Source organism: Lissotriton vulgaris, chromosome 1_1 (genome assembly GCF_964263255.1).
Source record: "Lissotriton vulgaris chromosome 1_1, aLisVul1.2, whole genome shotgun sequence".
Classification (NCBI taxonomy): domain Eukaryota; kingdom Metazoa; phylum Chordata; class Amphibia; order Caudata; family Salamandridae; genus Lissotriton; species Lissotriton vulgaris.
In genome coordinates, this window is record NC_141685.1 from 1,335,276,919 (window position 1) to 1,335,303,125 (window position 26,207).

Genomic DNA, 26,207 nt, shown 5'->3' on the forward strand with positions numbered 1-26,207 from the left:
TTCATACATAAATGATTTTGAAATAATCTGTCTCCAAGAGACCTGGTTTACCGGTGACTTCTATCTAGATGGTTTCCAATCATGTTGTGTTCCAGTGATTCCATCTTCTGGGAGGGCGAGGAGGGGCCTAGCTACTTTGATCTAGGTTAAACTTTCTAGTCTCAAAGTAAAGCCCTTGTGCTCTTTACCTTGGTATTGATGTTGTCCAGAGTAGGCCATGCTGGTCACTAATTTTTAGGGGTTCACTATAATATTTTTTGATCATCACTCCACAGAAGTTGTGGACATATTAGATGACTTTGCTGCAGAGCCGACCTTTAAAAATCATGCATGTTGTAAGTTATGGGTGGGGGAATTCAATTATACTTCATGTGCATTTAGTGGTTCCCCGATTTGTGGCTTAGAATATCAAACGGCCAGGAGTTGGCCCATTTTAAGCGCACAAATTATGGGGATGCTTTGAACAAGATGATTTGTAATCCTCTTTTTTAGAGTGAGCTGGTTTGCCCCCTTCAGAGGGTTACCCAGCTTTCACAAGAGGCAGTGCATATAATATCATTGATTTCATACTGATTTTAAAAGAATATATTTCTTAATATTGAAATTTAGAATCTCCCCCAATTGCATGTGCAATAACAATCCCCTCGCCCTCTATTTGAATAGTGATCAGTAGAAGGACAGGTGTAATTTGGATGCTCCATAATGCTTTTTCCATAAATAGGGGCCTTCATATTAAATGGAACTCTATCGACCCGATAACGTTTTTTGTAACAACAGAATGCAGGCCAACCGCTCCTTCCCTGTAGTGCTGGTTTAACACAGCCTGCTCTACAGCCTATAAAGCGCTTAAACAAGTCCTAAATATCTATCCCAAAAATTGGGATGATGTTAAATCAGCACAGAAGCTTTACAAAGCTCTGCTCAGGAACAGAAAATTAAAACTTTTAGACTCCGCTTGGGCCGACCTTCTAATGTCAGGGTACGCCAGGGACCCCAGATGTTTCTTGGAGGTAGTAAATCACACCGCTGTCCATAGAAGGGCCCTCTTCGAAGATAGACTGCTGAATTTCAGCTAAATCCTGGGTCTCCCATTTCTCCCAAGTGTTTAAATCCGTTATTCTGCCCCTTATAGAACAAGAGGATTAGGAATCATTAGGGTACAACAGGGAGTTTGCCCTTCAGTTTAGTAACACCATTGGGGTCAAGGACGTTGCTGCAGGTATTAATTGGAGCAAAGGTGGCAAGGCTCTGGGTCCTGATAGAGTCCCTTTAGATATTTTTGAAGAAAATATTGACCTGTGGACCCTCTTGCTTACCAATGTTTTTGGAGCAGCGATTACTGTACCTTTATAACCAGTATAAAAAGAAGTGATCATAGTTCAATCTTTAAAAAAGCCGATGGAAATAGTCCTGCTTGTTCCCGTCTAATATCTTTGTTGGAGTGTGCTATAAAAAGCTTAGGAAGGGTCCTTTGGACGAGATCGCAGGACTGGACAGAGACAAATAACATCTTTTCGAGGTCCACTATGGTTTTAGACAGGGATCTGTTACTGTAGAGCAATGTTTAAACCTTTCCCTTTTGATCGGCAAGTATGTTCATGTAAAGAAAAGCAGTTTGCATTTAGCTTTTATACCTGTCATGCACTTGTGACACAGTGAATCAATTCAAATGATGGGGCATTTTAGAAAACCTAGGGGTTGAAAAAGCGCTATTTACACTTTTACACCACCTCCATTGGGATACCTTTGGAAAAATGTGTTTTGGTCTAAGTTGGGAATGCTGTATCGTACCCCAATTTTTATTCTTAATTTATATAAATTGTTTTTAAGGATACCTACTTTAAAAGAGGCCAGATATTCCGAAGGTAGGCAACCGCTACATTCCTACACTTCCAGGGCGACACCCACTGTTACGTGTGTTACTCTGTAGGCTTCATTTACACCCTCCAAGCACTATTTTCTCAAATAGCTTTGTCCTGCCTATTTTAACAGCTTTTTATTAACGTGTATGGCACGCATGTGCAATTCAATAGGTCTCGCATTTGCAAGAGTTTAAGCTATTGTCATTGTAAATGACAATGCCTTTTATTTATCTGTTTTAAAAACAACACAAAAGGCATTGTCATTTACAGTGCCAATAACTCAGACTCTCTTAAATGCGAGACCTATTGCATTGCAAATGCTTGTTAGGCCTTGTGATCAGTAAAGCTTGTCTGCACTCCAAGTGCTGCTCTTTGCCTTTTGTTGTGGAAGGTAAACCTCGAGATTATCTTGGTGTGCTCAGCCCAGGGGATCCTTACTAACAGGGTGCTTATTACACAGTGGTAGACGCCACTGTTTAGTTAAGGGTTCATCCATGCTTTTCATTGAGAAGGCATTTTTGATTTGCTCATAACTTTACCGCATGGGCAGATCGGCACTCGCTTAACGAATGCAGCATCGGCCCACATGGTAATTCATGTTGTGCTCGTCGTTCTGTGCAGGAGAGAAAGAAATTGAGCATGGCGTGCAAAAGGAGGTTCTCTCGTTTTAGCTACCAGAAGACATTTTCCTCGCCTCTGCAGCAAAAAAAACTCTGAACTGATTTTTACTAAACTTGGCATACATTGAGCATGCTGTTCGTGGACTACTGCACATCCATTCACTAGTTTTTTAGACAGTTATAACTTGAAAAAGATGCCAAATGATTCGAAAGGGTTAACACTTTTGTATGCTTTGACAGTTTAAAAGGCATTTGTTAATTTTCTTATAACTTTAGCACCATTCAATGATGGATGTGCAATCATGTGACCCTGTTCACTGGATCCGCACACAACCCGAAGTACCAACACTGGTGTAACTTCCTAAGTGTCTAAGAAAAAATTAAATGCTGAGAAGTATAAGACTAAATCCATTTGACAATCCAAACAGCTTGATGATTTGTTTTTTGCATTACGAGGGAAGCTTAAGGTTTATTCTGCTTGTGGGAAAGCAGCTGCCATTGCCCTCATATAGAATGTACCAGTTTAAGATATTTGCAGGTAGCGACCTGGAGGTATGTATGTATTGTATGTATGTATGCATTGGCATTTATATAGCGCACTACTTACCCGTAGGGTCCCAAGGCGCTTCGACCGCTGCGAAACCCTTCCTGGCTTCCCTGAGAGATGGTCCCTTAATGGGTATCTCCAGGGTGAGACCAGGCATCCCCGGCGGTCTGGTGGGGCCGTTAGTGAAGATGAGGCAAGCTAATGCCCAGAGTTGCCGAGTGTGATCGCTGATCAGAGTGGGCACCGAGGCGACAGAATTATCGAGTCCGCTGACCCTGGTCCAGAAACCTGCCGCGCATCGAACCCTGGTCCCGGGCCGTCCTCTGCTCTCGGGTCTGCCGCCTCTAACCAGTGAGCCACACAACTTCACAGGTCTGTACACACTTTTTTGCCAAATATTTTTGTATAGACTTTGACTCCAGAACTGATACTCCGGTCAGTCAGGCATTTTGTGAAATGTATTTGCCCAGTAATGGTTGTCACTTCTTCGCTACTCTCCTTCAAAGTTTCTTCTGGGAAGAATGCATTTTTCTAGCTTGCTACTCTTTTCGTATCATATATGGACATCGGAGTGATAATCCATGACAAAGAAGGAAGAGTTGTTTACCAGGAGTCCTGGGTATTTTCTCTTATTCATAAATAACCCTCCCACCTCCTGCTTTTCGAAGGCTAGTGAAAGACTATTCTTACATTAGCCATTCTCTTTATTTAGTTCAAAACCAGAGACTTGGCACAGCACGATGGGAAGGCTGCCTCTGAGTTTTTAAAGGTGCCCTGTCTTTGTTTTAGTACTCTGTTCCCAGAGGATGCAGTTTCCCTGCTTCTTTGTTTTTAAAGGTAGTACAGTTGTGCTTTCAGCCAAATATATTAATTTAGCTAATTGAAACGTCCTCTTAAAACCGAAAAAAGGAGTAGAAAAAGTTCTTATTGGCATATTTTCACTTACAAAATATTTAAAATGTTATTGCGGGGATCCTGCACGTGCAGAGAGATATCCAAATTGCTTATGGAAAAAGAAAGGATGCCCATGACATTTAGGATTACAGGTAAACAACTTTTCCCAACTAAACTTTGTGTGTATGGGCCCCAGTTGTATTAATTTTTCAGATGATTCTATAAAGGAATGTGTGAAACACAAACCAGTGCTTTCTCAAGTCAGATATTTAAGTACTGTGGATAATATGAGAAATTTGACCTTTGCACTAAAGTATTAAATGAATGGAAGTGAGTTTATTAGTGCACTTGTTACAAAAAACGTGATAATTGGCCCCATTTATTTTCACGGCCATGGCATTAATCTAATTATGCCATGGTAATGTGAATAGGTGTGGCCCAATAACACATGGCATTCAGAACACTGTACCGAACAGAACTTGTTGAATTTCAGTACAAGATGAATGGTGAACTTTGTCATGTAGTAGGTAATACTTGTTATCTGTGGCGAATGGACTTTATTGCTGGTCATTATAGTAGAAACTGGTGACATTTGTGATGATAACTGCAGTAGCTTCTGTTATGGACTTGTCATCCTGTGGTTCAAGAGGATGTATGAAGTATTTGATTTTTTAGTCACTTCTGCATGGGAAACAGCTTTTAGATCACATGCGATAGATCGCATGCCATTACAACGCAGTTGTTACAACGACCGCGTTGTAACACAGCGAACCATTACATCACAAGTTGTTAAAACAACTTGCGATAGGGGGCACAAGGTGTTGGATTTACAATCCAAAACCTTCCCTACTGTTGCACAAACTGGAATAGGAATAGTAAATAATGCTATTCCTAAGTCCAGTGGCCCTCTACAGCAAGTCGTTGTAACAACTTGCGATGTAATGCTTCGCGATGTAACAACGCAGTCGTTGTAACAACTTCGTTGTAATGGCATGAGATCTATCACATGATTAGTATAGAGTCTTATTCCTTCTGCATATTATTACTGCAGCAACATAGCAGAATTTTTTTTAGAGGGTGTTGCAATCTTAGTCAGTATTCAGTTGAATTAACATTGCAATATTTAAATAATAGATTGTGGGAGGTTGTGTACTACACTCAGGTTCAGAAGTCTTTGTATAATCTGATTGTAGGCAAGTTTAAGTTTATTATGAACACCAGATTTTCTATGAGACATCAGGGGGACATGCTATGTGCGTAATTATTGCTGTTTTGAAAGAGTTATTCGTTTCATGTAACTTGACTGGGTAGAAGATTAATATTCCATCGATCAATTAGTGGTACTGTTGTACAGCTTGAAGACTCAAGACTTGGGAAGTGTTGGGGGCTGCAAATCATTCACCACTTGCATAGACAATGCAAACTTCTCAAAGAATGTAAATGTAAATGAAATGTATCAACTATATCAAGAGGTGGTCATGGGGGAGGTGGTTTGCAATGAGCAGCAAAACAAGATGGGTGGGTAGGAATTCTTGCTTATTTGGATGGGGGCATTCCAAAGGTAAAAGAGGACCAATTGTGTGGTTGCAGTCACGATTTGATTGGCAAGTTGAGTGACTGTTTCAAATAGAATGACAGTGGGCGTTGTAATAGGCGCATGGAGTCGGCTGCCTTCTAGAGGAATTCTCCCCATGCCCCTCAGAGTGGAGCAAGATCAGTTCTGATATTTGAGCCTCTGGATTTCCAGGGATGGACCCACCCACCCTGAAAATAACCTGGTCCTGCTTTTGCATAAACTAGAGACTGATGCTATCATTTGAAGACGCTTCCACTCTCCCTATTAGGTAGAGCGGCTTTGTTTAAAATAATCTCCTACAAAATAGCCCATATCGGTTATCGGAGGCTTTCCTCCATAAGATCAGTAGCTGCATGAGGAAATTGCCTTGGATGGACGGACCACCACAGATAACCCTCCTCACTTTACATAGGTCTACGTACGAGGGTGGGATAGCCCTGCCTGACGGCCGCAAATATTATGAAGCGGCCCAGGTTAATAAGATAAACGACTGGGCATTCGTGGCACTGGCTTATCGTCATGACCGAGACGCACTAGGGGTGAAGACCTACCTTCACATTCTATATGGTGGCAAACTGGATCCCAACGCCCGGCTGCGACCAAGACAGTGTGTAGGATCCGGGAGACTCTCCTGAGACAAATGAGCTGGGGAAAGAGGTAGACACCCAGAACTCCACTGTGGGTGGCACGAAGTTAGCAGCGATATCGAACCCACAGGATCTTAGACGGTGGGACTTGATAAGCCTTTCCACTTTTGGAGATGTTTGGGATTCAAACGGTTTGGTACTATTTGCACACCTTTGAGAGACATACGAAAATGCCCCTCCGAGTTTCTTAAATACTACCAGTTGATACATGCCATAGGGAGACCTACCACACCAGAGGATGACAGAGGTGTAGAGTGCAGTGGTGCAGAATAGATTAGGGTGGCGTGAAGTGATGCATAGTGGAGAAGCAAAGAGTTGAGTAGTGCAGAGTAGCGTACAGTGGCATTGAGTTGAGTGGTGTAGAGTATAATGGAGTGGCGTAGAGTATAATGGATTGGCGTAGAGGATAATGGTGTAAAGTCACGTTTGTGCTGTTGTGTATAGTGGTATTGAGTGCAGTGGGCCAGAGTGCAGTGCTGCTGAGTGCAGTGTCGTGGAGTAGTGGCGTAGCATGTAGTGGCGTAGAGTGTTGCAGATTATAGTGGTGTAGAGTGCAGTGGTGCAGAGTTGTTGGCGTAGAGTGCATTGGTTTTGAGTAAAGTGATGTGAGTGCATTGGCGTAGAAGCTAGTGGCTTAGAGTAGAGTGGTGCAGCATAGAGTGGAGTAGCATAGAGAACCTCAACAAGAATAGTTATTTAGCACCACCACAGAATGCGCATGCACCTCCTCCCTGCAGGCATGTTTCAAGGGCTATGTTACAGCCTCGTAAACTGAAGCATAGTAGGCTCCATGAGGAGAGTTATTGCATTCCTCTTGCTTTCCTTTAAAATATCTCACTTTTAAAGTCACAGAAAGAAACGTAAACATCATGCTCCCTCGGAAGACTGAGCTTGACATTTGACCTTTGTATTTAAATGCACTGCTAATGTGACAAGATAAGAATAAGATGTAAAGCCCTGTTTACAAATAGTGAGATCTCGGAAGGATACAGTAAACAGGGTTTGGACAATGGAAGGGACAAACTCAAGCGGGACAGCCTAAAACAAATACAGCCAGTAACTATAAAGCAAGGAAATGTGAGTTATAAACCACATAGCCAATGTAAAGCAATGGGCAGAGTGCCTTCCCAGGGAAGCTTTCTGAATGTCCCCAAGGTATATTCTGCAAATCAGACAGCTGCACTGTCTGGTAGGCTTTGACCGAAAAACAGTTTCCATTGCAGGCGTCCTGCAACAAGGTCACCAACCAATTGTGAGAAACCATGTTCACACGGATTTCTTTGAGAACAGTGACGTGTTTTTTCCCATGTTGTGTGTAAAATGTGTTTATACTAGAGCAAAATAACGATGGAGTAAACCCAGATCTGTGACTGGGGGTGAATGTTTTGCCATTGAGCAACATTCCATCCTTCTTTTTGTGTCTTTTGCTGTCCGCCCTATGTGGGAAGGGTATGCCAAAACGTGGGTCCCGTGCTCACTACGCCAGTGGAGTCAAGCTACCCTGGCTGATGACGGCTGATAGCCAGAAACCGGTCCTAGGATGCTTTATTCCGGTCCAGGAAAGACATGGTTTGGCAGTTCGGGCTGGACTGTTCCCATGAGGCACAGGGTCAAGACTGCTTTGCATATGGCCATGTCTGAACTGGGGTGGCGTGGTGAGCAAAATAACGATGGATTAAACCCAGATCTGGGACTGGGGTGAATGTTTCGCCAATGTGCAACATTCCGTCCATCTTCTTGTGTGTTATACTAGAGTTGCCACCATATTTCCTATGTCATTCATGCTACTGTCTGTTTAGTTCAGAGCTTCTTTCTGGAATGAAGCTGTTACATTTCAGTGTCCGTAATCTGCACCCTTACCAATCTATTCCTACCTATGCCATCATTGTGTTTGATAGGCTTGCTCCAGTTAACAGGAAAGCCCTTAAAGAAATTATTATAGTTTGTTTTCCTTACATGAGAAAGTCTATTACCATTGATTGAGATTAAATCAAGCAGTCTACCAGTCATTTCCCCCTGGCGAACATTAGAACCTGGTTGTGAACCTTCTTTCATTATAAATCATGCCCGTTTACAAACGATTTACTAAATTGGTAGTTCTTTTTGCCTCAAGCAAGGCTCATATCGCTTGATCTAAAGACTCTTAGGCATGCTTATCAACAGCCTTGACAGCCAGCCCCTCTTAATTAACTCTTTTGGACTGTATCCAGTTTTAGAGCTATGTGTCTTAGTTTCATATCAAAAGAAAAAAGCCACCGATATAATTAAATTAAATTCAAATTGGAAAGGAGAGGGAAGCCCCCTTATCAGCACACACAGGGCCGGAATGGGAACCAAAAGTATCCATTGCAAAAATGTTCAATTCAGCCTCACTCCCTTAGTTTCCTCTTCCAGGATCTCTTTGCAACCATCCATTCTCATTCTCTCTCCTCCACTCTCCTCCGCTCCACTCCAGTTCCACTCCACTCCACTCCACTCCACTCCACTCCTCCCCTCCCCTCCCCTCCCCTCCCCTCCCCTCCCCTTCTGTCTCCATTGCCCCTCTCTGATCCTCTTTCTCTGTCTCTTGAACCCTCCCTTGCCTGCTAAAGTTAACCTCGGAAGCTGGGGAAGTGACAAAGGTACCAGGAGCGGTCTGGTCTTTTAAGACCGACTTCCAAGGACTCGCCCTCCAGCGCAGCTGGGAAATGCCTGCTGAAATAAAAAGCATGTCCATCCCTGTGCAGTCATGACAACTATTTGGTTAGGGAAACAGTAACCTGTTGCCTGCTCAGACTAAGATGGGAAGGAATTGCTTGTAAATGGTTCCATGAACAAATCATATATAGTTTTAGCAACCATGTTATGTACTGAGATATTTTGGATTACTAGGGCAACTCATACTACTCAGAGGTGACTTCTTCAGGGCAGCTTAAAAAGATATCTTTGTTACCATATAGCGCTACTTTTTTGCCACCCCCGGTCCATGCAGATCTCTCGTTTTCTCTTGGGTCACTTGGTATTGCAGCTTCACACTGGTCTCTTTATCCGGGTCTCCTTGTCCTGCCACCTTGGCCTGCTTTTTTGACCTTTTTCTTAGTTGATAAATAGTTGGCTTTCGTACACCTAATTTGCCGTCTTTTCCTTTGATGAGCTGTTGAGGTAATTCATTCCCTAACTGAAAACCAAATATTTGTGTGACTAATATAACATTTGTCAATCTTTGGACATCATTTGAGCTTCCCTCAGTTATTAATTGAAATGACACAATTCTTGTTTTAAAAAGCAAATTGTTTGGAGTCTTATTCTTTATCAATTTTGTGTTGCTATATTGGTGATTACAAATTTTTAAAAATGAAAATAGTAAATAAGTAATTGGAAAATTGCAGGTCTATTTTGTGGGTAAAAACACCATTTCGAATGCTTTTCAGTTTCTATTATTATTTGCATGATCAGGCCTTTTTATGCTGACAATGGCAATCTAGCGCAATAGGGTATTCAGGCAATTGACACGTTAGTATAGCTTTTAATCTATTCCCAGGACACCCCTACATGAGCATTTATGTGTTATAAATGTGAGGAAAATTGCAAGAGGATGTCTTACATTTTCTGGTATCTCTTCATTGGTGTCTTGCTGAATATTTCAATTGCTCAGTCATCAATGTATATACTCATTAAGAATGAATGTGACTTTTGTTGAAAATAGGTCAATTGACAGTTTATCTATACAGAAATTATATATTCGTAGCATGCGTTGGCTGCAGATACGGATGCTATGCACACTCCTGCCATCTAGTGTTGTGTCAGGACTCGGCAAGATGTTTTTTTAGGAAGTTTTAGTTGAGCGTCGTATCGCTTTCTTCTCGAGGTATTGTGCATGTTCACTGGTTCATTTGTTAGATCGTTTTTTCCACCATCGGGGTTGGACGAACTGCATCAGAGCTCTACAAGTATCGACGCCCACTTGGCCTACGGCGAACAAACACGACATATGCGACCTAAGATCAACAACAAACGAATCTGATACACGTTGGAATCAAGTATCAGTCGAACGCACGCACAATCAATATCCACACCTGTTGAGAATGTGACAAAAAATAAAGTTTATTTCACAGGTGCCCTTGGTGTGTGGCCAATTATGTTTACTCAGACACTCATAAAGTGTGTAACTTGTCCTCATCACCCGAGCACAAGGCACATGAGTGTGCAGCATGAAACCTCTTCAAGAACAAGAAGAAACTGCGGAGTAGAGATCGGCGACTAGCACATAATATGGAGATGGCAGGCGAGGCTGAATTCTTGCAGGACAATTCACACAGCAAAGAGTAGACGGTTACCGGTATGGCTACACAAGGTGAGTTAGTCATCGCAAGCCCCCACTATGTTGTCTCTGACCAGTAAATCGTAAATCATACGTTCTTATATAGCGCCTTTCACCGTAAGGTCTCAAGGCGCTTGCTTTGGGAACTGGTCCTGGCCTTTCCCTGCAAGATTACCCCTACTGGGCATCCCCAAGGTGAAGACCAGGCATCCCATCGCGGTGGGGCCGTAGTGGAGATTAAGCAGATTGCCCAGAGTTGCAGAGTGTGAACCCACGATTCAAGTAGGCACCGAGGCGAGAATTATCGAGTCCGTGAACATTTTGAGCTCAAGGCCCTGCCGCGTCGGGGATTGAACCCTGGTCCCGGGTCTGACCTCTGCATCAGGGACTGCCTCCTCTAACCGGTGAGCCACACTTCTCCATTCCAGTCCAGCTGGGAAGAAGAGGCACTGGTGCAGACCGAGGACCCCATGCAGAAGGTTCTGGTACCTGGGTTTGGAAAACAACATCTGAAAGAAACACGTTAGTGTTAGATTTCTTACCTTAGAATATATCCCCAGGCATCAGAATGGATATGGAAAGTTTTCATCAGTAGTACCCCTGTGCGTCGGTAGGTGTCGTCTGCGGCTCCACATCTGGCGTCGTCATTGCCGGGATGACATCGCTGGAGTACTTAAACGCCGCCCTCGCACGCTGACGTGACTTCTTCTTTTTTCCGTGCCAGCAAGCGAAGATCCGTGACATACCATTGGTCATTTTTTGACTAACTTTTTGGACTTTTTGTCTTTCTTTTTCGAGTCAACTCAACTCCTGGTGCCAGAGGGATGCCTGGTTTCAAGCCGTGTGACACCTGTCACCAACTGATGTCGGTTACCGACCCCCACCGCCGGTGCTCTCTACTGTTTGGGGGCTGACCACGAGGACAAGTTGTGCCCCAACTGCTGGGCCTTGATGTCGAAAGCTAGGCGGGAGCGGTCCCGTAAGGTCCTCGAGATCCGGCAGTCGGCTCTGCGCCGTTCGAGGTCCTGGTCGAGGAGGAAGTCGAGCGACCAGTTGCGGAGCCGCAGTCATAAGCGGTCGTCGGGATCCAAGTCCTCGCACTCCGATAAGTCGAGGCATGGCAAAAAGAAGTCGAAGAAGCGGCATCGCTCTTCTGACTCTCCTCGCCAGTCGTGCGACTCGGCAGAGGGTTCGGGTGGCACCACCCCCAAGGCTCCGCCGGAGCCGCAGGAGTCGCATCCGGTCCCACACCCTCAGGTCCCTGGACTCGATGCGACTCCGGGCGAGATTAGAGACTTCCTCGTGGCCTGCCAGAGCGCCTTCGGGCCCCGCGTGTCCGACTGTGGGTCCTAGCGTGTCGGCGGCTTCAGCCCCGGCGCCATAGACGACCTTGGTCCCGACGCCACAGGACCCCATGGAATCCAGGCCTGGATCCCGGTCGACGCCAGTTGACCTTACATCTCCTCCGCTGGCACTGATCCCCACATTGCCGCTCCCTTCCTTCCCTTTGTCCGGGGAAGTGTAGTGCAGGTGTTCACATACAACATCACCACCATTTGGTACTGCAACAAACAGGGCATGGTGAGGTCGTGGACCCTATGTCAGGAGGCTCTGCACCTCTGGACATGGCTGGAACGTCAGGGCATCACCCTGATGGTTCAACACCTGGCAGGTTCACTGAACGCCAGGGCGGACAAACTCAGCCACCGGTGCATGATGGATCACAATTAGCGTCTGGACTCGGATGTGGCGCAAGGTCTCTTTCAGCAGTGGGGAGAGCCTTGGTTAGATCTATTCGCCTCGAAGAGAATGCGCAATGTCATCAGTTCTGCGCGTTGGACTTTCTAAGGCAGCACTCGCTTGGCGACGCCTTTCGTCGCCAATGGAGTTGGTGTCTGTTATACGCCTTTCTGCCTATACCACTTCTGCACAGAGTGCTGAAGAAGATCATAGGCGCGACCGCGCCCAAGTCATCCTTGTGGCTCCGGATTGGGCATGAAGGTACTGGTATCCCGAGCTACTCAGTATGTTAATCGATCCCCCGATTCGACTGCCTCTTCGGGAGGACCTTTTGTCGCAACAGCATGAGAATGTTCTCCACCCGAAACTGTCCAACCCACATACATGGAGATTGAGCGGTGACAGTTGAGGCCTTTTGACTTGCCTCCTGAAGTTTTTGATGTCATTTCGCAGCTAGGCGTCCCTCTACAAAGACGGTATATGCCTGCAGGTGGAACAAGTTTGTGGCATGGTGCACAGCAAAGGGTGTGGATCCCCTATCTGCCACTCTTTCAGAGGTTCTCCTCTTCCTTCTCTATCTGGCCCAGCAGGGCTCTGTTCTGGGCACTATCAACGGCTATCTTTCGCCCATATCAGCCTTCTTGAGGCTTCCTGATCATCCTTCTCTGTTCATGTCCCCTGTTGTAAATAGATTCCTGAAGGGCATCACGCACATGTTTCCTCCTGTCCCTTTCGTGATGTCTCAGTGGGACTTGAACCTGGTGCTTACTTTTCTGATGTGCGCTCCTTTTGAGCCACTTCATAATTGTCCTCTCCGACTGCTGACTCTAAAAACTGCCTTCCTTGTCACCTCTGCCAGAAGAGTGAGTGAGCTCCAGGCCCTTTCCTCTCTGTCCATCCGGACAAAGTTGTTCTGAGGACTCGTCCTTCCTTTCTGCCCAAGGTGGTTACTGCCTTTCACATCGGTCAGTCCATTGCCATGCCCACCTTCTTTCCCCCTCCGCATCCCTCGAAAGAGGAAGAGAGGCTCCACTGTCTGAACACAAAACGTGCGCACTCTTTTTACCTAGACCGCACACGCCAGTTCCAGGTGGACGACCAACTCTTTGTTGGCTATGTGGGCGCTAAGAAGGGCGGGCAGTGCACAAGCGGAGCATTTCTCGGTGGGTCGTTTTGTGCATCATGGTCTGTTATTCCTTGGCTAAAAAGGAGCCTCCTGTTGGGCTGCGCAACCATTCCACTCGGGCCACGGCGGCTATCACTGCCTTGGGACGGGGTGTCCCTTTGCAGGACATTTGTCAGGCAGCTACGTGGGCCGCGCTGCACACATTCACCAAGCATTACTGCCTGGACAGCCAAGTCCGTAGAGACGGCTTCTTTGGCCGTTCTGTTCTCCAGGACTTCCTGGTGTGATTTTGGTTCGCAGGTTGGTATTGCTGGGGTATCCATTCTAAGGTAAGGAATCTAACACTAACGTGTTTCTTTCAGATGCACAAGTTACTTACCTTCGGTAACGATATATCTGTAAGAAACATTGGTTAGGGTTAGATTCCTTACCGCCCCACCCAGCCTCCCTGTTCTGCGAACCGAAATCTAGGGTTAAGGTATTTCCCTTTGAGGGCCCTAGTTTCATGGCACCAGTGTTGGATTCTTGCATGGCTCTGTGATCCTGGCATGGAAAGCTATGTACAGAACTGACGTCAGCGCGCGAGGGCGGCGTCTAAGTACTCCAGTGACGTCATCCCGGCGATCACGACGCCGACGACGGACGCGGAGCCCCAGACGACGCCTACCGACGCGCAGGGGTACTGCTGACGAAAACTTTCCGGATCCAGTCTGACGCCTGGGGATATATTCTAAGGTAAGGAATCTAACTTTAACTAATGTTTCTTACAGATATATTGTTACTGAAGGTAAGTAACTTGTGCGACGACGCCAAGGGCCATGAGTACCATTGACCCACCACATGCTAAGAAAATCTTGCACACACCTCACCCTCCACACCATGTGCACCACAGCCCTTCTTCTCAGGGCATCACTTTGAGCATGCATAGAGCCGAGAAGGGACGAAAACATTCTCGATCCCGAATGGATGACGATGTCAGAAACACGAGAATGGCACTGACACAACATCGACACTGAAGCACAAATCAGCATCAACTGATGCTTAGGCACTGAAGAAAACCAAACAGGCTTCGACACCAAAGAAGTGATTGAATCCGAAGAAGCGCTCAGGCTCGAGCCATTCGACTGCAATAAAGCATCAGCATCGACATCGAGAAAAGAGAAGAAACATGGTCAAACTTCCATACTGAAGAAAAACCATGTTTCCAGTACACTCAAGACAAAGACACATTCCACAGCCATACCACCAGTGATAGGGAAGCACAAAACATGAACACAAGTACCAATTGAAGAAGAAGGGTAATGTGTTTGAAGGACTGCATAAATATTTGCATAAGAGGCAAAAAGACTTTCTAAAACAGCAGGCACAAGACATAGAAGTACCACAGCCTACAAATAGAAGAGTGGCAATTGAACATAGGGCCACAAGCCCTATGGCATTCAGTCAACCAGAATCCCCAGAAACAAGATCACCCTTACCAGCATAGGAAGAGGAGGAGGGAGATATACCTCAACAGGATTGTGACACAGATGATTCACATGGGGATACCCACCACTGCCCAGACCCATGGGATGATTGACATGGTTCTGCCTGATACTGAACCACCAATCTCATCAAAAGCATCACCACCAGATGCCACTTCATCCTATCATAGTATCATCCAAAGGGCTGCAGAGTACCACAAACTTCTTATGCACACAACACAGGAAGAAACTGACTTTTTAGTAGAGACACTATCTCGCACTGAACGCACTGTGCAATACCTTCCAATGTTTTGGCTATATCTTACATGTCTCAAAGGACATATTTAAAGATCCATTAAAATCCAGGGTAATCACACCACCTATTGAAAGGAAATACAGGCCTTCACCTGCAGACCCAGTATATATCAGGGATCACCTACCAGCAGACTCCCTAGTGGTCACAACTGCTAGGAAAGGAGCTGTATCACAGGGCATTGGAGAGGCGCCACCTCCTGACAAGGAGAGTAAACGAACTGACGCTGCAGGCAGAAGGGTGGCACGCAAACCACTTGAAAATTGCAAACTCAGTGAGATTATTGTCCCGTTATAATAGGGCTATTTTGGATGAAATGCAGGATCCAATGCAATATCGCCCAAAAACGAGAAGAAGAGTTCAATCAATCATATCATTTGTAAAGCGCACTACTCACCCGTGAGGGTCTCAAGGCGCTGGGGTGGGGAATGCTGCTACTGCTCGAAAAGACAGGTCTTGAAGAGTGTTCTGAAGGTCAGCAGGTCTTGGGTCTGCCGTAGTTGGATGGGGAGGGTGTTCCAGGTCTTTGCGGCGAGGTGGGAGAACGATCTGCCACCTGAGGTCGCTCTTCGGAAGCAGGGGACTGTAGCGAGGGTGAGGTCGGCGGAGCGGAGCTGGTGGGTGGGGGTGTAGAAGCTGAGTCGTCTGTTGAGGTACGTTGGTCCGGTGTTGTGGAGTGCCTTGTGTGCGTGGGTGAGGAGCTTGAAGGTTATCCTCTTGTTGACCGGGAACCAATGCAGGTCTCTCAGGTGGGGTGTGATGTGGCTGCGGCGAGGGATGTCGAGGATCAGGCATTCACAGGCGTTCTGGATGCGTTGGAGCCGTCTCATGAGTTTGGCCGAGGCTCCTGCGTAGAGGGCGTTTCCATAGTCCAACCTACTGCTGACAAGGGCCTGGGTGACTGTTCTTCTTGTTTCAGTGGGGATCCACTTGTAGATCCTACGGAGCATGCGGAGGGTGTTTGAAGCAGGAGGAGGAGACGGCGTTGACCTGTTTAGTCATGGAGAGGATGGAGTCGAGGATGACCCCTAGGTTGCGTGCGTGGTCGGTGGGTGTTGGAGCGGTTCCCAATGCGGTCGGCCACCAGGAGTCGTCCCAGGCCGAAGGGTTGGATCCGAGGATGAGGACCTCCGTCTTCGAGTTAGTGACTGAGGGCAAACAAATCTCCAATGCAACCATCAGATGTGCACTGGATGGTGCCGACACTTCTGCAAGGGGCATTAACAGCTTAGTAATGCTGCGTAGACATGATTGGCTACTCATATCTGGTTTTAAGCCAGAGGTGCAGCAGCACATTCTAAACATTCCATTTGATGGATAACATATTTTTGGTCCAGAAGTAGATACACAGCAAGAAAAAATCAAGAAAGATACAGACACTGCAAAATCTATGGGTGCTTTACAAGCAACACCACAAAAGCAGCAGTCCTTTAGCCACTATCAAGGGAGAGGGATCTCCAAGAGTACTACCACAGAGAGCAACAAAAGTAACACCACCAAACAGGTCGAGGGTACCACAGAGGTGGCTACAGAAATAGAGGAAAGGGTAGAGGCACACCCATAAAGGAAGCCTCTAAAGCCAAACAATGACTTACCAAAACTCCCCCCCCCCCCCGATCACAAAACATATGTGGGGGAAAGGCTGCAATAGTTCCATCAGTTGTAGCCAGACATAACATCAGACCCATGGGTGCTAGAAATCATCAGGAAGGGATATTGCCTAGAACTAACCCAGCAACAATCAATTATCCCACCACATAAGACACATACTAAATTAACATAATCTACATCTGCTAATGGCAGAAGTAAAGGCATTACTAGAGAAAGGCGCAATAGAGCCATTCCTATTAAAAAAATCACAACAAAGGAGTATACTCCCTTTAGGTTCTGATACCAAAGAAGGATGGGTCACTACATCCAATACTAGACTTACATCCAGTAAATCACTATGTACTATCAGTACACTTCCCCATGGTAACGCTTCAGGATGTAATACCATTGCTTTAGGAAAGCGCCTTCATAACTGCATTAGATTCGAAGGATGCATAATTTCACATCCTAGTCCACCCAACAATATTACACAGGTTGGGATTTACAATCAATGCCACAAAATCCCATCTACAACTGCTCCAAATACAACCATATCTTGAAGCCATACTCAATTTAATCTTGGTGACGGCATACCCCAACCCACAGAGTGTTCTCAATCTCCAGACCAACTGGCTATTTTTCACCACATTGTCTCCTACCAGTCAAAAGTGTGATACGCATTCTAGATATGATGGATTCTTGCATAGCAATAGTTCCTTGCGCAAGACTACATATTAGACCCTTGCAGTGGTGCTTAACATCACAGTGGTCACATGCAGGGGACAACATGGGGGATCTAGTTTTAGTTTCACCCATAATCCACCGGGCACTACAATGGTGGAAAACCCAAAACACACTAAAGGGAATAGCCTTCAAGGACCCAACCCCACATGTAACAAGCACAACTGATGCATCACTCATGGGTTGGTGTGCTCATTTGGAGGACATTATGGTTCAGGGACACTGGTCCACACAACAACAAGCATTAAACATCAATATGTTAGAATTGTTAACCATCAAAATGACTCTCGTGTCCCTACCCAACAGAACTGGGTAAAATGTCCTTCTACGAACAGACAATATGACAACAATGTACTACATTCAGAAACAAGGAGGGACCCATTCCATACAACTATCACAACTAGCACAGCACTAAGACACCTTCTGGTATTTGTTCACTATATAAACCATTGTACTTATTTACTTACTCACATAACATATGGAACTGCTCAAACAATCACAAAGTCCACCTCCTAGCACAATACATACCAGGACAGGACAACTCACTAGCGAACCTATTAAACAGGATGCAACAACAAGTTCACACGTGGGAAATCCACACTCAGTTACTAAAATTCTTGCACAGATGGGGAACTCCAACAATAGATCTCTTCGCCACTGTAGAAAACGCAAAATGCAAAAACTTTGTATCCAGACACTAACAATCCAAGGGGAATGCACAATGGATGACCTGGCCAGGGTTCTTTGCGTATGCTTTCTCCGCCTCTACCAAGCATTCCTTACGTGGTCAGGAAACTCAGACAGATTTCCTTAACCATGATACTGATAGCTCCAACCTGGGCCCGGCAACCATGGTATACTACACTACTGGAGCGATCCCTACTACTTCAGGGGAAGCTATTCAATTCTCCAAACCTTTTCACTCACAATGGGGGCAGAGTCAGACACCCCAATGCTCAACAATCAATCTTGCAATCTGGCTCCTAAAGTCATAGAGTTTGTGTACTTATAATTATATATTTAATGCATGAATATTTTAAGAGGCCTGAAGACCAACCCCAAGAGCATGCCATGCCGCTAAATGTAAACGTTTTGTTTACTAATGCCCTTCAAATAACATGAATCCATCCTCTCCATCTGAGCAACGCAAATATGTTACTTATTATATCTGCTGAAAGCCCATTTAGCGTACACATCTATGTTTATGTCTACATTTGCCATCAATTGCAGCGTACCTACAAAACAGAAAACACCAACCCCTTTTCTTCATACCTGTCATCAAAGATTTTATGGAAGGATTGAAAAGGATCATTCCACCTTGTGCACCCCTGGACCCCCATGGAATCTAAATATTGTGTTAAGAAGACTCATAAGCCCACTATTTGAGCCAATGCTCAAATGACAAACATAATTCGTAACATGGAAGGTTGCTTTCCTAGTAGCTATTTCCGCCATACGAAGAGTCCGCGAAATACATGCACTCACTATTGAAGAACCTTAGTTTCAAATAGTCCAAGACAAAGTGCATTTACACACAAATCCAAAGTTTCTACCAAAGATCATATCACCTTTCCATTTGAATTAAACTTTGAATTTACCTGTTTTCTTTCCAAAACCAGAAACAGTGCCAGAAAGAGCATTACGTACACTTGATGTCAAATGAGCTTTTCTGTACCATGTGACAAAAACAACTATTTATAGCCTTTTAAAAACCACGCAAAGGCAATGCTATCTCAATATTGGGAATAGCAATATGGATAGACAATGTAAACAAATTTGCTACACCAAGGCAAAACAAACACTAACAACTATGCTAAGTGCTCATTCAACAAGGAAAAAGGGAGCATCAATGGCCTATTTAGCAAATATTCTGCTAATTTGCATTTGTAAAGTGGCTGCATGGATAAACCCACACACTTTTATCAAACACTATTGTGTAGATGTGCAAACTAGACAACAAGCTCTAGTGGGACAAATAGTTCCACGCACATTATTTCAAGCAAACGCACCATCTCATGCCTAAAGCAAACGTGAAAGGGGTGCTGCTTTACAGTCTATGCATAGTATGTGTATCTGCAGCCAACACATGCTATGAATGGAGTATGTTTCTTAACCTGTAAGCATCTATATGTAGCGTGTAATGCTGTAGATTAACATGCACCCTTCTGACTACTGGCAGGTATTAGATGGTGGAACAAATACACACACATTCAGTATATTCAACAGCAAAGCTAACTTAGCAGACCATACACTCACTTCCTTTAGGCCATGGGGAAAATCATTATCTAACAAGGGGCCCTTGAGTATGCACAATACCTCGAGGAGGAGGAGATATGACGCACAACGCAGACCATAAAACTTCCTCAAGAAAAACAACTTGCAGAGTCCGTGCCCAACACTATATGGTAGGAGTGTGCATAGCATGTGAATCCGCAGCACCTCACGCTACAAATAGATGCTGACAGAGTAAGTAACATACTCTTTATCAGTTGACGCTCTTCGAGTCTCTGTTGGAGGACTTTTTTAAAAAAAAATTCTTGGACTTTCCTGAAAGATTGCCAGCCAACCCTTTGATACAGCAGTTCTTTCTTCCAGAGTCTTCCATGCTGGATAGAAATGCATTATTCTCATCCAAGTTTCAAAATTTGGGTGTTGACGGAAACCAAAGATGGTTTAAAGCAGAACAGTTATTTCTTCCTGTGGTGCTGAGGGTGATCCTTTTGCTAGCAAATGTTTCCTACGTAGTCCATTGCCTTCGGGATGTCACTTTGGATGTTAAATATCAGTCAACGCCTGTGATGCTTCAGAACCCCAGCATTGATTCAACCACCAGGAATTCTGATAAGTGAAGTACTTCAGTTTCAAGTATGATCAACCCTCTGCAGAAGGCATTTTAAAATTTCAGTTGTCCTAAAGCAAAATATAGAGACTTCAGAATTAAAATGCTTGTTGATTTCCTCCAATTCCTAAGCAGCTTTACTGTGGGCTCTAATTTTGAGAATTTGTTTCTTGTTTATAATTGTATATAATTTGCTACTTTACAGGTGAGGTATGTTAACTTTGCGTTCCTCACAAAGAGAAAAAACAGAATTTTGAAAATCTTGCATAAAGATATGCCCATTTGTTGACTGTCAAACCTACTTTTAAAGTAATTTTACTTTGCCATTTGGATGGTTAGCTTTGAGCTACTGATTAGCATTGACATGCGCAGACTTTAAGCTTTTGCTTTGATTCTAATATAGGGGGAAACTTCCTCAGAAAGGACTGTTCTTCTGTGTTGAATTCTTTATAGATTTATAAACTTGAATGTTTCCAGTGTGCAGAATTGGGATCCCCAGTACTGTATGTATTAAAAGTTAAGGTGTATTGACAGTAAATACCAAATTCAGTATGACCTGTTTGAACAACCCATCCCCCTTATTGTAAGACTAGAACTCCAGCCTATCGGGCCACATGACTTGGAACTCCACTTCCAACAGACGTTTCCATGACTCCTAATTTCTTATAATATGAAGTGAAAGAAGATTCTGTTAGAACTAAGCTCTGAATACATTATTTCCATTGGATATAGAAAGGTGGTTTACAGCTCTTTGGTGTCCACCATTTATTTAGTTATTTGCTGGTATTTGATAAGTGTGTTACACATCCTGTTTAGGGACTCTTGACTTTTTGGTAAGCAATTGAGGAGCTCTGAAGTTATGTTACACTGAGAACAGACATGATTTTATCCCCCAGAAGAAAATATTACACCAAGTTCAGGGGAACTGAATTTCATAAAAGGACACAATTAATCATAAATGCTCTCCCCCTATCTTCAAGTTAAATTTGAGAGTAGCAAATCACATTTTTTTCTAGATCTAATTGATCGGTAAGGGGTGTATCTCTTGCATATGCTGCCCACATATTTTGGGCCATGGGAAAAAAATGCGATACATAAAGCATGAGGATTTTAATATTGTCGTTTATTAGTCTGCCGCCTGTGAAGCTGCAGCAGTGAATTGAAGACAGGCCAACATTTTCTAGATGCATTGGGGTTCTATTTCATCTCTTTTTTACTGAGTACTGGAGCTGTTCCAGATCTTAAGGGTGGGCACTGGATAAGTAGAGGAGTTCTTTTCAGATTAACTGAATGTAAAATTCTTGTGTTGGTATCCTGTAAATGTATTATGGCACCGGGTCCTTTCGGGTGTGCGTTGGTCATCCAAAGGTTACACCTTTACAAATGTTCTTGCAAAATTTCAGAAAGACATTGTGGAAGAGCTTTAATTACCAGCGGTGTGGGTAAATCATGACCATTAAATAACGAAACTGTTTAACTGGCACATTTACAACCCTGTTCTACTCTTCTTTTTTATATTGTCCTGTAAGGGAAGTCCTTTCATTAGAGAGATGTCGATTTTATTAATAATGTTATTGTTGGATTGCTTCTTGTTCCGAAGTTTATTTTTTATTAACAAAGTAAATAACAAATGATGTGAGCAAATATGTTTTTAAACAAAACACATAAGCGCTGGGGTCGTAGAGTATATAGCTCGACACAAAAGCCTCCACTACCAGTCCCCACTGGTATAGGACGTTAGCATAAAAAGCTGTCATTGGCACGGAGGAAGTTAGACCCACTCGGTGAACAACCTTTACAACAAAACTTTTACAACGCACTACCATTACAGCGCGGGCATTACAACGCAAACCATTACAGCGCATTGTGCTGGGGGGCGCTCTAGGATGGGGAATAAGTTTAATTTTCTATCCAACACCTTCCCTAGTGTCCACGGGTACTGGAGTTGGAATAGAAAATTAAACTTTTCACTATCCAGCACCTCTAAGCGCTATGCGTTGTAAAGGTTTGCGATGTAAAAACCGCGTTGTAAAGGCATGCGTGGTAAAAGTATGTGTTGTAACGTCATACATCCGACCCGCTCCATTTAAGGCTCTGTCTACCCACCATTGCTGGATGGGTTTGGTGAATAATGCTAGAGGCTGGAATTGATTATTTGGAACCCACTAAACCAGAGGGATCATGGCATCTAAGGCTTTTTCTATGGTAGTGAACATGGAGGACATCATGAATGCAACAGACTGGTCCTCTGATATCGCCTTCAAGAAGTTTTAGTTAAAAATGTTGTGGATATAGCCTTTCTGTTGGTAATTAAGCTTTGAATTTGCATAGTCCTTACCTTCGGCACTGACATCTACCGAAATAAATCCTAGCTAAATTGAAAGAACGTTTCAGTTCTATTAAGTACACGGAGGCCAGGACTGTCCCACCCACGGTTTCTGATACCACCGGAGACCCTCTCTGTATTCTTTATAAAAATGCAGGTTTTAAAGAGGGGTTGCGTAGGAGTTCCAGACTTAGTACGAAAAGCAAAGTTGCTTCCTAGTGCAATTTATTTTACCATAATTAATGATTTTGCTCTATTTATGTTAGCCTCCCATTAGTATGAATTTGTTTTAAGCAAGCTGCTACTGATAAAAACCATTTGCAATAATTTGGCTTTGCTTGCGGTTCATTTGGTCATAGATAGCTAAGCTATTGTTTGTGAATAAAGCTTCATAAGGTAGTGTGGAAGAGAGGACATGTGAGGCTAACCACTATTATGAAGTGTCTGCATTTTTTCACTGCTTCTCTGTTACTTGTAAAATGCATCATACTGAAGATCCTTTGTAAGATATTTTTCTTGTCTCTACATAGCTAATGGTTTTATGTCCTTTTTACCCCACAGAGCTGACCTGACCTGGGAAAGACCTAATTAACAACGGTGTTGCAGGATGAAAAGATGGCAGCACAGCTTATTGCACCACCGGGCCCTGATAGTTTCAAAAAATTCACCCGCGAATCTCTGGCGACTATTGAAAAGCGCATTGCTGAGGAGAAGGCAAAGAAACCTCCAAAGCCAGACACCAGTCACCGAGATGATGATGATGACGAAAATAAACCAAAACCAAGCAGCGACCTGGAAGCGGGCAAAAACGTGCCATTTATTTATGGCGACGTCCCTTCAGAAATGCTTGCTACGCCAATTGAGGACTTGGACCCTTATTATTTAAACCAGAAAGTGAGTTTGCCAGAGAAAGCTCTCAGGGCTCTTGCCTGATTTTTCGCTTGCTTCTTTGATAGGAGAGGTTCACAAAGTATTGGTACAATCCTAAAACCTAGCCTGCCCATACAAGACACTTTTTGTCTTGAGTGGATATTCGTTTACATTCAGGCTTTACATTTTCATATGGTATTCATCAACAGTCTGATTTCAATGTTGACAAATGTGTGTTCATACAGAATTTGTGTCACATTTCTTCATATGCTTATTTGATAGAACTGGAATCTTGCCTGATATGAGGATAGCAGGCCATCGTCGAATATTTACAAGCTTACATCCTTCATCAAAAGTTTTGGGTCACATTTCAATTTACCTAAAATCTACACTACTTTTATTAATGGGGGGTTGGTGCATAAAGTTAAGAGATTCTTGTGTAGTGTTTGTATCCACAGCTTTCTACTAATACGTTTTTTAGTGAAGCTAGTTAATAACAGGTTTGAAAGGGCGGTTTATTGTTCTGCAGATATCTTTTTATTGATTAGGTCCCTGTTCAACCTCTTACATTTAATCCTCTGCTGGTTAGTTTTAAGTTAGTCTACTGAGTGGCAGAAAACATAGACTATAGAATGTACCCTTCTCTGCGGAAAGTGTAACATTGAATACAAAGCTATGGCTCCATTACATCTTACATCCCACTTTTGCTCATTGTTTAAGACCTCCTGAGTCAAGTCAAGTCAATTAAGCTTTATTCGATTTTAAAATAACAAAATCATAAAAGCGAACATTTAAAAGCCAATGTTAAAAGAAATATATACATTTAAAAATTAGCAATATAAAAGGAAATACTATAATACAATTCATACAGGACCAAAAGTTATCCAGGGAATCACTCCACACAGTTCATTTTGTGTAACCAATGTCAAGGATAAGAGTGATGGAACATATGTATATGCATATTCAATTTAAAATATTTACAGTTTCATTATACACTATGTACAATTTTTCAGGTCACTTGCTAATATAGGAAAAATTCTATGGCCATGTACATTATATAGTGTTCCGAAATCTAATAAGATGTTTTAAAAAAGAGGATACTGCCTTGATAACATATTCATTCTCTAGCTGTTTTAACTTGAGGAATGCCACTCTGCAGCTACGTAGCCCCCAGGCCTTTAATATGGGTTTCAAAAATCTCTTCCTCGGTATCAGATAAAACTTGCAAAACAATACACAGTGAATATTTGACTGGTATGAGGTATTGTCACATGGACCTCGTGAGTCTTTATTAAATAGTAGATTTTGGATTGGCACACCATTTTCTTCTATGCTGACAGCCCTGCCTTCCTAAACGTTTTCCTTACAAGGAATATGTTCAAAATGCTGACAAACATAAAATGCAATTATGTGCCTGTACAAATCTGACAAAAAGTTCAATAGATAACCCTCTGGCAGTCTCCTCTAGAGATTTTATGTTGCAGTATCTGAAGGTAGGCACACATTCATTCACAGGCTAGGTGTCTCAATGTACAAGATTGATTTAAGCATTGATAAAGCCTGTAAGTTTGTTTTCATTTGTGAGACCAAGCACATGGTGTTGTCAGATTTATATTTCAGCAGCAGCCTGGCGGCATGAGCGAAACCTGGTACACTGAAATTTTATGAGAAATGGACATCTTAATGTAGTTGCTGTGGGTGCCAAAGTCACTTCTCTAATGGCAAACTATTACAGTAACTTCACTTTAGCAGTGCAATGGCATTAATATGTTGTGCTGTAAAGTGAACCAACGTGCCTTGTATTGAAATTTAAATAACAAAAAGGACTGCCTTTTTGTGTGCTGTGCTTGGATGAGAGAGAATTGACTAGCTCAGTGTTTCCAGATGTAAAGTTTTTCCTCATGCATTGCAGTGGAAGCACTTTCTAGGAGGTGGAAGGATGCACCAAAACAGCTAATATGCTGAAGTTTGAGATGTATATTCTTCTGGGCTGATCCAAGATTTGAAAAATGCAGTTTCAGAGCAGTGGCTGAAGAAGGTTGACCCAAACAATTCAGTGATTTAAGGGATTAACCCAAATCCCAATATATGTGTGTTGTAAACACTTAGTCAGCTGACAACTGTGCTGTCAAGTCAGACCTAAAAAGGAACACCTTTTATGTTCACATTAATTTTTCCCTTAATTATTTTGTACTGAACTTTGAACTGAACTGAACTGCGCAACCGACCAGATAGGAGTATTAGATTAATTTTATTTTTATATGGGTTTTTACTTAGGGCAGACTTAGGACCTGAGACAGCTGGATGCTGTACATAGATTAGGAAGATGCATTTCAGAGTATCAACATTACCAATTCACAGACTAACTTTTACGAAAGTAATAGGGCATATCTGAGGTAGACATGGTGACATAACAGCAAGACACGTGTACATTACAGAAGCAGATGGTGTAATCAAGTCCAGAGGTAAAGGGAGGGGAGTGAGAAGAGAACTATGTTGAGTTCTTTCCTGAAGGTCAGGAAGGAGACTGCCAATCACAGTGGATTGTAAAGTCATTTTAGAGGATCAGTCAAATAAGGGAAATACTTGTCCTCTTGTGTTCTCTCTACTTGCTGTGTAAATTTTACGTATGATCCGTTTAGCTCAGCAGGGGTCTGTCCAGGATAATGTTCAGTGGTTCTAATTTTTCAAGTGTTTTCATATCGTTAATGTGGTGAACCAAGTACCTACAGGTGCATAAAACCTTTTGTGAA

At 43.5% G+C, this 26,207-nt stretch overlaps 1 protein-coding gene across 2 annotated transcripts in view; it reads left to right on the top strand.

Annotated features, from left to right (window-relative positions):
• Positions 1-26,207, top strand: part of SCN8A (sodium voltage-gated channel alpha subunit 8) — a 671,454-nt gene that overhangs the window by 82,834 nt on the left and 562,413 nt on the right. For both annotated transcript variants that reach the window (XM_086966390.1, XM_086966401.1), the window contains exon 2: positions 23,146-23,478. In XM_086966390.1, the coding sequence (XP_086822516.1) occupies positions 23,200-23,478 (279 nt within the window). In that variant the 5' untranslated portion in view covers positions 23,146-23,199. The remainder of the gene's footprint in view (positions 1-23,145; positions 23,479-26,207) is intronic.